We start from the raw sequence: 15210 nt of genomic DNA on the forward strand, positions 1-15210 counted from the left end.
TTCTTCCTCTCATTGTTATTTTGTATTATTTGCTATACTGTATCTTTACACCACCAATTATAAAATATTTTAAAAATGCAAGCTGAAAAAATAAACAAAACTAGAGTTCTAAGTCACCTGGTTAACTTTAAATCACAGTTATACTGGAGGAAAACAAATAAATAAACAGAACACAGTGAAGTCTATAGGAAACTGAGTCACATGGGAATTTGTTTTTTTTAAGGGGAGGTGAAGAAGAGTTTGAATAAACCTCACAAATTAGAGGGTAATTTGGACAGTGCTGGCTCCAGTTCAGATGGGAACACTGTGGGATCCTTCCTTGGTGGAACGGCGATTGGCGGGGAAGCCCTGGTAATGTGTGTCTGAGGTCTGGATCCTGAGAATGTCTGCCTGGGAACAGTCATTTGGCGAGGGATGGAGCTACAGGATTTGCCCAAGAGACTATGTGTGGAGTAGGGGGTAAAGCTGGACATGGACTCCCTGGAGGAGTGTGTGGAGCCCTGGCTCATGACCTGAACTCTCTCCTGTGGCAGACAGGATTGGGAGGCAGAGATCAGCTTGATATCATGGGAGAAGCGTCCCACTAGGGAAGACTGGGTGCCTCTAGGTTGGCTGATGGGTTGAGAGGGGCTTGAAGTCTGAGTCATGAGCAGGGAGCTGTGGGAACCAGATATTCTTGATGGGCCACTGAACTGTAAAGTTCTCCCTGCTACTGGGCTTTGCATGGTGGGGCTGGGGGCCAGCGGCGTGTAGCAAGGGGAGGCGGTGCCAGAGCCATGCATTAAGGAGGAAAGGGCTGACCTCTCCTGCTGGAGCTGAGCTATGGACCCCGAGTGCAGTCCTGGCAAGCCATGCTGCAACAGTGAAGAAGTAGAACCCAGACCTACTTGTGTCAGCTGGCTCAGACTGGAAGAGAGTGAGCTGGACGGAAGAGTCTGGAACAAGTTCAAACCACCTGAAGTCCTGCCTCCCCCTGCAAATTGCTGGAGGGATCCTACCTGAGGAGGCCTGGATGGTGGCTGGAGCTGGTCAAGCAGGGAACCAGTGGAGCTAGAGGTTAAGGATCTGGAGCTGGAGGCGGCAAGGGAACTAGAAGCTCCCTGCTGGAAGATCGCCAATCCTGAAGGTGGGGTGTTGCTGGAGTGCTGATGAAGCCCAGTCAGGCTTGAGTGAGGGGATACAGAGGTGGACTGCTGAAACTGGTTGAATGTGAATATAGAGGCACCACTGCTGGGATGGGGGGATGGTGAACCCATGGAAGGATGATGAAGCTGGCTCAAGCTGGTAGAGTCTGAGGGATGATTAAACTGGCTCAAGCTAGCAGAGGCCCCTGGAGGTTGGTGAGCCTTGAAGCAAGCCTGGAAAGAGCTGTCCGCTCCTGGTGTCTGAAGCAGGGATGGAGCACTGGAGGGATAGCTGACTGCAGAGGGTTCAGTAGTGTACACCAAGGAATGAAACCTCTTTAACTTCCGAGGCGGCTGCTGTCCCAAGGACCCCAGCACAGATACAGGCTGGTGTAACAGTGCTCCTGGCAGCCGGGGGTGGTCTGTCAGGGTGATGGCCACTGAGGTGGTAGCGGTAGCAGCCTGCAAGGGTGCTTGGATAAGCGGAGCCAAGATGACTGGTATTGGGGTGGAGACAGGAGGAGCAGGGTTCTGCAGAAGGTCTGTGTAGTGAGCCATCTTCCGGTCATGCTGTATGATCTGCTGGATGATTTCTTTCTCCTGGTAGTTGAGGACACCAGAGTTCAGGTCATGTTGGACCTTGTGAAGCAAAATTGAGTTTTCTTTTCCTGTCAGGGTAAACACAAGAGATATATGAGCTCCTGAAAAATCAAATGGCACAGCACTGGTTGTATTATTTACTGGTTAATAAAAGGTTACGGCAAAATACTGGCCAATGTTATGAAAGCTTCCCTAAACAACCAGAATTTAAAGAACAACTTAACATAATATCAAGCTCTGCTGACAATATCAATACATGTGAGATGTTGGCTGGACCTGATTGAATAAAGCCTGTGGTCAAGTTAAATTGGATAATGAATTGCCAATTAAGGAGGAGTGGCGAGACGGCCCCTCAATGCAGCAAGACAGCCCCTCAGTGCAGTAAGACGGCCCGGCAGTGCAGCGAGATGGCCCCTCAATGCAGCAAGACAGCCCTTCAGTGCAGTAAGACGGCCCGGCAGTGCAGCGAGATGGCCCCTCAATGCAGCAAGACGGCCCCTCGGTGCAGCGAGACGGCCCCTCGGTGCAGCGAGACGGCCCCTCGGTGCAGCGAGACGGCCCCTCGGTGCAGCGAGACGGCCCCTCGGTGCAGCGAGACGGCCCCTCGGTGCAGCGAGACGGCCCCTCAGCGCAGCTCAGAGCTCAAGAGAAGCAGTTGCTTGTGCTCCGGTGATTTGTTTTTGAAAATAAAATTAATCTCCATTGTTCTACATCTGCTATTCCTGACAGCAACGCTACACTTCCACAGACACTTATTTTGTATAGTTACCTTGTAAAAATAGTATCGCTTCATAATACTATGATGTAGATAAGGTTATCATATATCTCCATGTCCAGGACAGTTTGGGACAGTTCAGGCTTTTCAACTCACTCCCCAATGTATTTTAGTAAGTGTAGTCCTGCTGTGAAAGGTACCTGAGGCAGATAAAATGTACCTGAATGCATTGGGATGTGAGTTGAAAAGCCTGCACTGTCCCATACTGCCCAGGTGAACATGGAGTCACATGGTAACCCTGGATGTAGATATTCTATGATTTCCACTATTGAGACAGCCAACAGCTACAGTACACTTGCTGGCTGCCTATAGGAGTGCATGTGTTTGATTCAAAGCTTTCTGGTCGTTAATATAGGCTGTTGTTATGGGTGGTGGAGGAAGAGAAAGATGTTAAAGCTGAGTTCATATCAAGACCCCAAGGGCGTGGTTTAGCACAAGGCCCTCTTTGATATATGTTGATATTTAACACCAACTATCTTCCAGCTCACTTAATGGGACCTCTGCTGTATTACAGGCAAATGGATTTTGGAGAGGAGTCAGAGTTCAGGTATGTGAGTGCTGATACTACTCTGTGCCACACCCAGGGGGGAGATTAGAGTCACCTTTAGCCTCATAATGGAATAATTAGTGAGTCGTTGTGGAATGGCCCTTGAAAGACTTTTGAATGAAATCGGGTTCTAAATGGTTCCGGGACCAGAGAGCACAGCTGCGGAAGGATTTAAACATAGAGCAGAGGGCTGCTCTCTCCAGCAGTGTGTGGATTTACACAATGAGCGGAGGGGCTGCTCTCTCCAGCAGTGTGTGGATTTACACAATGAGCAGAGGGGCTGCTCTCTCCAGCAGTGTGAGGATTTACACACAGAGCTGAGGGCTGCTCTCTCCAGCAGTGTGAGGATTTACACACAGAGTGGAGGGGCTGCTCTCTCCAGCAGTGTGAGGATTTACACACAGAGTGGAGGGGCTGCTCTCTCCAGCAGTGTGAGGATTTACACACAGAGCGGAGGGGCTGCTCTCTACAGCAGTGTGAGGATTTACACAATGAGCGGAGGGGCTGCTCTCTCCAGCAGTGTGAGGATTTGCACACAGAGCGGAGGGGCTGCTCTCTCCAGCAGTGTGAGGATTTACACAATGAGCGGAGGGGCTGCTCTCTCCAGCAGTGTGTGGATTTGCACACAGAGCGGAGGGGCTGCTCTCTCCAGCAGTGTGTGGATTTACACACAGAACGGAGGGGCTGCTCTCTCCAGCAGTGTGAGGATTTACAGACAAAGCGGAGGGGCTGCTTTCTCCAGCAGTGTGAGGATTTACACACAAAGCGGAGGGGCTGCTCTCTCCAGCAGTTTGTGGATTTACACACAGAGCAAAGGGGCTGCTCTCTCCAGCAGTGTGAGGATTTACACACAGGATTTATACATTTTACCAGTAAATGGGAAGGGAGGGCTTTTAAAAATATGCAGAATACTTCAGATGACTATTTGTACTAGAATGTTTCTTATTTACAGTTATTAATACAGAAAAATATCCCTTTGAGTATTATTTTTTATTTTTTACATATATTTTTTGTTAATTTAGCCTTCATCAGAAAAACAAATCTGCTACAGAAATAAACATTTAATTTGATATACCAGCAGTTATCCTAAATCACAATCTATAAATTATTATTATTATTATTATTATTATTATTATTATTATTATTATTATTATCCAAAAAGTCTACAGCATCCTTATGGAGCACTCCATGCATAAAACTCATTAAGAAATGTTTAGCTCCATCAAATATTTTGTGTGCTAAAATGAATCCCTACCAACAATAAACACATATGCTGTGTTTTGAAATTGCAATGTGAAGTCCAGTACAGTGCTGGTACAGTACACTCTCTCAATAATCCGGACCCAGAAGTTGGTGATTTCAAGTTTAACAGATACATGAAGGTGTTGCTGTGATGCTGTGATGCTGTGATGCTGTGTTGCTGTGTTGCTGTGATGCTGTGATGCTGTGATGCTGTGTTGCTGTGTTGCTGTGATGCTGTGATACTGTGATGCTGTGTTGCTGTGTTGCTGTGATGCTGTGATGCTGTGATGCTGTGATGCTGTGTTGCTGTGATGCTGTGTTGCTGTGATGCTGTGTTGCTGTGATGCTGTGATGCTGTGTTGCTGTGATGCTGTGATGCTGTGTTGCTGTGATGCTGTGATGCTGTGATGCTGTGTTGCTGTGATGCTGTGATGCTGTGTTGCTGTGATGCTGTGATGCTGTGTTGCTGTGATGCTGTGATGCTGTGTTGCTGTGATGCTGTGTTGCTGTGATGCTGTGTTGCTGTGATGCTGTGATGCTGTGTTGCTGTGATGCTGTGATGCTGTGTTGCTGTGATGCTGTGTTGCTGTGTTGCTGTGATGCTGTGATGCTGTGATGCTGTGTTGCTGTGTTGCTGTGATGCTGTGTTGCTGTGATGCTGTGTTGCTGTGATGATGTGATGCTGTGATGCTGTGATGCTGTGTTGCTGTGATGCTGTGTTGCTGTGATGCTGTGATGCTGTGTTGCTGTGATGCTGTGTTGCTGTGATGCTGTGTTGCTGTGTTGCTGTGATGCTGTGTTGCTGTGATGCTGTGTTGCTGTGATGCTGTGTTGCTGTGTTGCTGTGATGCTGTGATGCTGTGGTGCTGTGTTGCTGTGATGCTGTGATCACCACTATCAACACTTCAAACAAGATCTTCAACAGTCCCAATTCTTTTTTCCCCATTATATTACAATAAGGGTAAAAATCCATGCTAAATAAACTCTATGGCTTAAATAATTATTTGAAATATCAAAACAAAATTAGGCCAGTGAGATTTTCTTAAGCAGGGTACAAGGGGTAAACACAATCAAATGTAATTGAATATATTTACTGATAAATCTTAAATCCAAATGTTATTTACTGATAAATCTGTAATGAAATTGTCCCCACTCCTTCAATGCCTTCTTTACTTGTCAGTAACCAACCATCTGCTTCCTTTAATGACTGTCATGCTTTGCAGCCAGTAAGAAGCTTTGACCTTCCCTCAAGACACTGCTAGGGTGAAATGATATCGGAAGTGAAGTTGTAATGATTCTGTGGTAGCAGGAAGCAGGCCCTTTAAGAGTGTTTATGTATTTCAGTCATATCATTCAGAATGACTGCATGCAGTCTGGCAGTGAGCGCACACAAACAGAGAGAGAGAGTGGGTCAGCCCTTAGCTCTGGAACTGGGAAACTTGTCCGATGTGTGAAGGAATTAAGTACTGATATAATATAATGTATTATTATAATAGGAACCTGCTTTACCCTGTATGCTCAAATAACAGTAACAAGCTGTTGCTGTTGATCCTCTGGCTGATGTTATTCATTTGCTAGCCATCTTGTCTAGCTCCCTAGCCAGGCTGCTATCTTCAAGGACCCAGCTCTCAAGTGTGACTGAGCCTATCCTGCTACCCTGATCAAGGGGAGTGCACACAAAACTCTAAATTCCTAGTAAGGAAGTTGACAGTTTTATAATGGAGGTCTTTTGAGAAGTTAGCTGCCTCCCGCACAGTACTATTGCAGAGTGAATACATTCAGGAGGCTCTTGTATTGTTTCTATAAAGTCACATGTATAGAAATAACTACAGTTCAAATTGTTATTAATTAAATAAAATACATGTGTTCTGTTCATGTTGTGAATGATATATAATATGTAGTAATTGTAGCTAACAAGCTAGTTCCATACATTTCCTCTGCCATGCACATCCATTCATTATCCAAGTCTCAAATGTGCTGAAAAAAACATCTTTCAGCATACATGATTAACTGGCTCTTCACTCATATAAAGAGATCTCTGTTTGCACAACATGCTTATTCTAATGTAAGACCATGTTTGCTCCTCCACAGATGGGTAAGGAAGCTTTGCATTATTCCAGTAAATAGCCATGGAGTTTCCTTGCTCTCTGCTTTAATGTATATCATCCATGACTTTACATCGTTCAGTCAGAAACTTGAAGGGGTCTCCAGCGCTATCTTTCCTATATTCAGCCCACTGTCTGCACTGTGCTGTGTTAGCAGTGTAAGCACAGTGGTATGGTGTGTATGGTGTGTGTGCTGTGTTAGCAGTGTAAGCACAGTGGTGTGGTGTGTATGGTGTGTGTGCTGTGTTAGCAGTGTAAGCACAGTGGTATGGTGTGTATGGTGTGTTTGTGTGTGTGCTGTGTTAGCAGTGTAAGCACAGTGGTATGGTGTGTATGGTGTGTGTGCTGTGTTAGCAGTGTAAGCACAGTGGTGTGGTGTGTATGGTGTGTGTGTGATGTGTTAGCAGTGTAAGCACAGTGGTGTGGTGTGTATAGTGTGTGATCTCTTAGCAATGTAAGCACAGTGGTATGGTGTGTATGGTGTGTGTGCTGTGTTAGCAGTGTAAGCACAGTGGTGTGGTGTGTGTGATGTGTTAGCAATGTAAGCACAGTGGTATGGTGTGTGTGCTGTGTTAGCAGTGTAAGCACAGTGGTATGGTGTGTATGGTGTGTGTGCTGTGTTAGCAGTGTAAGCACAGTGGTATGGTGTGTATGGTGTGTGTGCTGTGTTAGCAGTGTAAGCACAGTGGTATGGTGTGTATTGTGTGTGTGCTGTGTTAGCAGTGTAAGCACAGTGGTATGGTGTGTATGGTGTGTGTGTGCTGTGTTAGCAGTGTAAGCACAGTGGTATGGTGTGTGTGTGCTGTGTTAGCAGTGTAAGCACAGTGGTATGGTGTGTATGGTGTGTGTGATGTGTTAGCAGTGTAAGCACAGTGGTATGGTGTGTATGGTGTGTGTGATGTGTTAGCAGTGTAAGCACAGTGGTATGGTGTGTATGGTGTGTGTGATGTGTTAGCAGTGTAAGCACAGTGGTATGGTATGTATGGTGTGTGTGCTGTGTTAGCAGTGTAAGCACAGTGGTGTGGTGTGTATGGTGTGTGTGTGCTGTGTTAGCAGTGTAAGCACAGTGGTATGGTGTGTATGGTGTGTGTGTTGTGTTAGCAGTGTAAGCACAGTGGTGTGGTGTGTGTGATGTGTTAGCAGTGTAAGCACAGTGGTATGGTGTGTATGGTGTGTGTGTTGTGTTAGCAGTGTAAGCACAGTGGTATGGTGTGTATGGTGTGTGTGTGCTGTGTTAGCAGTGTAAGCACAGTGGTATGGTGTGTGTGTGCTGTGTTAGCAGTGTAAGCACAGTGGTATGGTGTGTATGGTGTGTGTGCTGTGTTAGCAGTGTAAGCACAGTGGTATGGTGTGTATGGTGTGTGTGTTGTGTTAGCAGTGTAAGCACAGTGGTATGGTGTGTGTGTGATGTGTTAGCAGTGTAAGCACAGTGGTATGGTGTGTATGGTGTGTGTGATGTGTTAGCAGTGTAAGCACAGTGGTATGGTGTGTGTGTGTGTGCTGTGTTAGCAGTGTAAGCACAGTGGTATGGTGTGTATGGTGTGTGTGCTGTGTTAGCAGTGTAAGCACAGTGGTATGGTGTGTGTGTGCTGTGTTAGCAGTGTAAGCACAGTGGTATGGTGTGTGTGTGATGTGTTAGCAGTGTAAGCACAGTGGTGTGGTGTGTATGGTGTGTGTGATGTGTTAGCAGTGTAAGCACAGTGGTATGGTGTGTATGGTGTGTGTGCTGTGTTAGCAGTGTAAGCACAGTGGTATGGTGTGTGTGTGCTGTGTTAGCAGTGTAAGCACAGTGGTATGGTGTGTATGGTGTGTGTGCTGTGTTAGCAGTGTAAGCACAGTGGTATGGTGTGTGTGTGCTGTGTTAGCAGTGTAAGCACAGTGGTATGGTGTGTATGGTGTGTGTGCTGTGTTAGCAGTGTAAGCACAGTGGTATGGTGTGTATGGTGTGTGTGTTGTGTTAGCAGTGTAAGCACAGTGGTGTGGTGTGTGTGATGTGTTAGCAGTGTAAGCACAGTGGTATGGTGTGTATGGTGTGTGTGATGTGTTAGCAGTGTAAGCACAGTGGTATGGTGTGTGTGTGCTGTGTTAGCAGTGTAAGCACAGTGGTATGGTGTGTATGGTGTGTGTGCTGTGTTAGCAGTGTAAGCACAGTGGTATGTGTAGTGTGTGTGTGCTGTGTTAGCAGTGTAAGCACAGTGGTATGGTGTGTATTGTGTGTGTGCTGTGTTAGCAGTGTAAGCACAGTGGTATGGTGTGTATGGTGTGTGTGCTGTGTTAGCAGTGTAAGCACAGTGGTATGGTGTGTATGGTGTGTGTGCTGTGTTAGCAGTGTAAGCACAGTGGTATGGTGTGTATGGTGTGTGTGCTGTGTTAGCAGTGTAAGCACAGTGGTATGGTGTGTGTGTGCTGTGTTAGCAGTGTAAGCACAGTGGTATGGTGTGTATGGTGTGTGTGTTGTGTTAGCAGTGTAAGCACAGTGGTATGGTGTGTGTGTGCTGTGTTAGCAGTGTAAGCACAGTGGTATGGTGTGTATGGTGTGTGTGATGTGTTAGCAGTGTAAGCACAGTGGTGTGGTGTGTATGGTGTGTGTGCTGTGTTAGCAGTGTAAGCACAGTGGTATGGTGTGTATTGTGTCTGTGCTCTGTTTTCACCGATGCGGTCGAGCCGGTCCAGGGCCACGGTCTCGAAGGCTCTTCTCATCATGGGGTACTCCTCCAGCACCTCGTTGAAGTTCTCCACGGAGAGTGAGTAGAGCCGGCAGTAAGTGTCGGCCCGGACACTGGCCGTCCTCCGGCCCCGAGTCAGCAAGCAGATCTCTGCACAGAAAACAGACACGGTCCATTATCATCCAGATACAACAATACCATGGAGGGCACACAGGTAAACAAGGTCATTTAGGATTGTGGGAAACCACTGCGCTTTGAATACTTCTGTTTTCAACCTTGTCACAAAATTTAATATAGATACACTTACAAACTTGGTTCCTTTTTCTTTTGAAACAAAACTGAAACAGACGTTACACCTCAGTGTAGGAGTTGAACTGATGCTATAATTTGGACACAATCCTGTTAGAAGAAACTTAAACAAATATTTCAACAGGAACTATTTCTATTAATCTGGAGATTGTGGTTATTACACTGGTGTTGGATCCCAATGGAAAATTCATTCACAGGTGATTTAGGTTCAAGGCAGTTGTGTTTCTTTGGCCCATTTTAAAAAAGGTTTCTAAAAGACAAGCAAGTAATAAGCACCGGTTTCATTTTAGACTCATTGGGTAACAAGCTTCTGTAAAATGTATAAAACTATTTTAAAAACAATGTATGAGTGTATTCCACCTTGCGAGGGTCTCCAGCACTATCTTTCCTATCTGCAGCCCACAGTGTATCAGCTCTGAATGCTGGCAGCCTGGAGGGGACCAGTTTATGCCTGTCTCCCTCACCGCAGCTCTGTGTGCAAGGGGCTCTGTATTGTTGTCTGCTCACATTGCTTTCTCAACACCAGTTGTAGTCGTGGGATGTAAGGTGTAAGCATTAAACTAACCAAGCGTGTGTTAAAAAAATAGAACTTTATCATTTTATTTGCTATTTTTTTTTTAAATCCCCTGGCTCACTTGGGAGTACAGTTTAACTAGATGGACACAGCCCAGATATAAAGAATTCAAGCTCTGTAAAAACAGGGAATGAAAGCAACAAAGCGGGAAGTTTGTAGTACTGATTCAAGTTTACAGAACATTCATTATCACTTATACCCACTTCTTTTTTGTATCAGGAATAAGTGACTGAGGTATATTTTTTTTTTCTTGATTTTGAGGCATGGAATTCAAATCTGATACATAGTTTGAATAATGCATGTTAAATATGAAGGACTCGTTCTACTATTTCTGACAGTTACAAAAATTAATTTCATGAATGGCTAACTCGTGTTCAGTACGGCGGTCCCCACGGCTGAAGCGTGTTAGCCCAGAGGAGTGAGCAGAATAGCTAAGAGCTTGGATTATATGAGTGAAGACACATTGAGAATGAAAGGATTCAGAGTGAAACTGGGGCTGTGGTGCAGTGCAGGCAGAGTCACGGAGGGGTTCAATAAACAATCACATTTTATATACTAGAGAAATGCTTATCCAATGGAAACTTGATAACAACAGTGTTTAGCACACTTTACTCAGCATATCAGAATGTGTGGATATACAGAGGCACTGAACACATCAGGAGCACCTGTACGCTACACTGTACGTTGTGGCAATGTTGCCCCACCCCTGTGTATATTTCGGTGTTGTATGTTGCGTGTTGTGTGTTAATGTTGGTGTATAATCATTGGTACGCAGGATATAATATGGGTTATGCGCACAAGTGTTTAAAATGTATATTTGTATTTAGGCAAGAGGATTGCCCAGCACTTCACGTGCAGGCAAAATACAGTTGTACTGAGACTCCAATTGAATGATTGATTAGCAATCGAGTCTCACTACAGCTGCATAAAAGCAGCATGTTTTCACTCACTCTGGGTTGTGTGTTCGGTGAGTGGAAAATGGGATTGGAGACAAAGGTAATAATAATAGTTCTAGTAAATAATACCAGCTCACTTTGTTTGTCCATGTAGTCCATTTTGTTTGTATATTTATTTGGCTGAAGTGCCATATCCTGTGTTTTGTTTGTCTTATAACCATTTATTTTTCCATTTGTTGAATCATTAAATGCTGAGCACAGCTCAGCTTCACCAAAACTCCACCTCTCTGTTTATTTTGTGCTGGTTCTTATTTCTGGTCTGACGTCACCCACTGCAGGCATTTTTGTGACATACGTATATCAATTTACATTTGTACATGTGCTTAGAGAACCACTTTAATACAGCTTCAAATTGCATTTTTGTGTGTGTGTGTGTGTGTGTGTGTGTGTATATATATATATATATATATATATATATATATATATATATATATATAATATATATATAATTATATATATATATATAGTATATATTGATGATTTCAATCATTCTGAGGAATTCTTATTGCAATTACTCACTCCCCTACATCTGTGTTCATGTGTCTGTGTGCTTTGTCCTGAGTTCTGAAATTGCTTTTTAGCTCTAGCAGCCATGGAGATATCAGCTAGATTTCCCAAATTGTCTTTATGTTAGTATGCATGAGTGCCATCTAGTGAGGAACTTCTGATCTCAGCAATGCCAAAGGAAACTTGCTCTGCAGGAGGTGGTGTTCACTACATGCCTCTGCCTCTGATCCAGCCTATGTATATATGTCAGTGCCTGGCAATTAGAACCACTCAAAATGGTTGCAAACATTGAAATAAGAAAAAAAAAAAAACCTGAAAATCTAATTTGAGCCTTTCTACTTTATAAGAGGATCCCAAGCTAAGCGTGAAGGGACTTGTCAGTATATGTCCAACTTTATATTTTACATGTAAATGTAGTGGATGGAGGTCACCATACTGATAGCTCTACTTTAAAATTTAGGGTACACATTCGGGGTAAAACTGTTTCTGAAAATAAAAATAATAAATATCTCTTAAAAGGCTCTGACAAGATCAAGCAGCCTTTAAGAATTAAAAGCAAACTATGCAAATTATGACATTTCAAATATATTAACATAAACATTTACATGCTGCCAAACATGTTTCCATAGACCTACAAAGAATGGAAATTGAAGTAAATGCAAATGGACGACATGAATGAGGAGCTTTTGAAATTAAATGGTCTGGGCTTCACCCTGTCAACCAAGTTCTTGCCTGTAAATCAACAAACAGCTCTGCATGGAATGCTAATGCACAGAAGAGCTCTGCATGGAATGCTAGTGCACAGAAGAGCTCTGCATGGAATGCTCATACACAGAAGAGCTCTGCATGGAAGGCTAGTGCACAGAAGAGCTCTGCATGGAATGCTAATGCACAGAAGAGTTCTGCATGGAAGGCTAGTGCACAGAAGAGCTCTGCATGGAATGCTAATGCACAGAAGAGTTCTGCATGGAAGGCTAGTGCACAGAAGAGCTGTGCATGGAATGCTAATGCACAGAAGAGCTCTGCACGGAATGCTAATGCACAGAAAAGCTCTGCATGGAATGCTAGTGCACAGAAGAACTCTGCATGGAATGTTAGTGCACAGAAGAGCTCTGCATAGGATGCTTATACACAGAAGAGCTCTGCATGGAATGCTAGTGCACAGAAGAGCTCTACATGGAATGTTAGTGCGCAGAAGAGCTCTGCATAGGATGCTTATACACAGAAGAGCTCTGCATGGAATGCTAATACACAGAAGAGCTCTGCATGGAATGCTAATGCACAGAAAAGCTCTGCATGGAATGCTAGTGCACAAAAGAGCTCTGCATGGAATGTTAGTGCACAGAAGAGCTCTGCATAGGATGCTTATACACAGAAGAGCTCTGCATGGAATGCTAGTGCACAGAAGAGCTCTACATGGAATGTTAGTGCGCAGAAGAGCTCTGCATGGAATGTTAGTGCACAGAAGAGCTCTGCATAGGATGCTTATACACAGAAGAGCTCTGCATGGAATGCTAGTGCACAGAAGAGCTCTACATGGAGTGTTAATGCAAAAAGCTCTGCATGGAGTGCAAATGCAAATTAAGCTTCACCAGCATCTGGAATTGATTGCCTTCCTCTATTCATCATCTAAGGACTGGGAGGTATTGACCACTTGTGAGGAGCAGTGTGCTCATCTTTAAGACATAATGCTAATCCAGTGACGTGCGGCGGATGAAATGCCTGGGTAGGCATTACTGTCAGGCCACATTATTGGAAAGCGCATGGAATGAGTTGTTTCCCTCATCAAGAACCCTGGTGCATTTTGTGGATTCATTAAAAAATGCAGCCAATTCCTCTACATTTTCAAAAATATGTTGCATTCTGTAAGATATTTGCTAACTGGGAAAGCACAAGATTTAATTTATGAGCATAGCAATGAGTGATTCTGCTTCTGGCACTTTTTCTGCCTGCAATCCATTCAGTTTGGATGCCATGACAGTGGCTTTATCGTAAGTCTGTGCTCCCATCTTCTGAACACAATTGTAGTTTTCTAATTTCTTGTATTTCTGCCAAAAATGACATCTTGCACAGATAAAATGAACAGAACCAAAAGCAGTACTGTCCCCTAGAGTGCATAGAAGAATAAACAAGCATTCGTAAACTGATTCTGTCCTAATACGAGGTAAAGAGAAGCAGCTTGAGAGGCAGTTTTTGTGGATATCGCATTCCTCTGACACAGAGCTCGAACGTGTAAACGGAAAAACATTATCCTTTCTTTCATACTGCTGCCTATATCACAACTCCAAATGTACAGAATAAATACAGAGAATGTTGTTACTTGAAGTTTCATCATAACTTCAAACACTAATATTAATGTGGCTGCTAATGCTAGAATTATAACTTTGTAAACTGAGAGCTTTCTTAAACCTGCTGTATGTAGTATGTGATTTTTATTTTAATGATAAAACATGTTTTCAAACCTGCAGATGTGTGAATAAAATAAAATGTGATTGTCATGACACTGTTATACTGGTATACAAACTGCTACTGTCCTCTTCTATTGTACTGATGTCTGCAATCATTAGGAGAGGTTCATTGCTGTGACAAACAGTCTTCATTTCTAGTTGTCTTCCATAGACATGCAAGTAAAGTCTATCAGATCAGCCAAAGTGTCTTTATAGCAATAAGTGACTGTACCACCAAGTGCACAGCAGTGTACTGCCAGCAACACAAATGGAAACTTGTGCGTTTACTTCTCTGAATACAATTTGACTGATTTAGCGTAGGCCACAAATATCTATGTCAGGCAGCTAGAACTGAAGAGCAGCTCCTGAACTCAGAGGAAAGTTCCTTAACACAGACCTGTCAGAAAATAAAAGCACTGTATTTGAGTCCTAACAAAGAGAACCAGTCAAAATGATTGCAAACATCAAAAAGGTAATGGTGCATTAAAAACAACTATGCAAATGAAATCTGAAGCATCTGGCTCTTGTAGCTAGGCTGTATCTGCTAGTTTAACTTGGACTGGCCTGCTACTGAACTGTAAGCAGGTGTCTGCAGCTCTCACCCCCGAAGTACGAGCCGTCAGACAGCTTTGTCTCCTTGTTGCCCCGGGTGAGGACGCTGACCACGCCGTGCTGGATGAAGTACATCTTCTTGCCCACAGTGCCCTCGCGCACGACGTAGTCTGTAGGCTGGAACACCTCGAAGTGCAGCTTGGTCAGCATCGAGGTCACGAAGTTGGGGTCTGCGTTGGCAAACAGAGGCATCGACGCCACCAGCTTCCGACAGTTAAAGTTGATGATCTCCTTCAAAGAGAGAAGAGGCAGAGGTGTTGAAAGCAGTGTTTTTGTGTGCATAGGACAGGGTTACCCTTTAATATCGTCCAGGAACCAATGCTGTCCTGTGCGTATAGGATAGGATTACCCTTTAATATCTAGTCCAGGGCCCCATGCTGTCTTGTGTGTATAGGACAGGGTTACCATTTAATATCTAGTCCACAGTATTGTGATTATTTTGTGTGCATTTCTAGATAATCAGAAAATACAAAATAAAATCAATACATACTAAGTAAATTTATAATGTCAAGCCTTTCTCATTGTGTTGAAGATTGGATTAATATAGAAAATGAGAAAACTCTGGAAACGAATCAGAAAGAATGGAAACAAATACATACAATTCACAACAGACACAAGCAAATTAAAGACATTAAGAAATGTTTGTAATTGAATTTAAGTATAGTTATGAATAAAATCAACTCAAATATATTTCTATATATTTCATAAAGCACCTTTCAGGTTGCTTTCTTCTGTTTTTATGCATT

The 15210-nt window shown here is 43.8% G+C and overlaps 1 protein-coding gene across 1 annotated transcript in view; it reads right to left on the bottom strand.

The window, feature by feature from the left end:
* Window positions 1–215: 215 nt before the first annotated feature.
* LOC121299365 (potassium/sodium hyperpolarization-activated cyclic nucleotide-gated channel 1-like) overlaps window positions 216–15210 on the bottom strand; it is a 65684-nt gene continuing 50689 nt past the window's right edge. Inside the window, exons 6-8 of the mRNA XM_041227087.1 lie at window positions 14455–14695; window positions 9045–9209; window positions 216–1792 (exon numbers count right to left, since the gene is read on the bottom strand). Of these exons, the coding sequence (XP_041083021.1) occupies window positions 252–1792; window positions 9045–9209; window positions 14455–14695 (1947 nt within the window). The 3' untranslated portion in view covers window positions 216–251. The remainder of the gene's footprint in view (window positions 1793–9044; window positions 9210–14454; window positions 14696–15210) is intronic.

The sequence above is a fragment of the Polyodon spathula genome, chromosome 24, assembly GCF_017654505.1.
Source record: "Polyodon spathula isolate WHYD16114869_AA chromosome 24, ASM1765450v1, whole genome shotgun sequence".
Taxonomy (NCBI): domain Eukaryota; kingdom Metazoa; phylum Chordata; class Actinopteri; order Acipenseriformes; family Polyodontidae; genus Polyodon; species Polyodon spathula.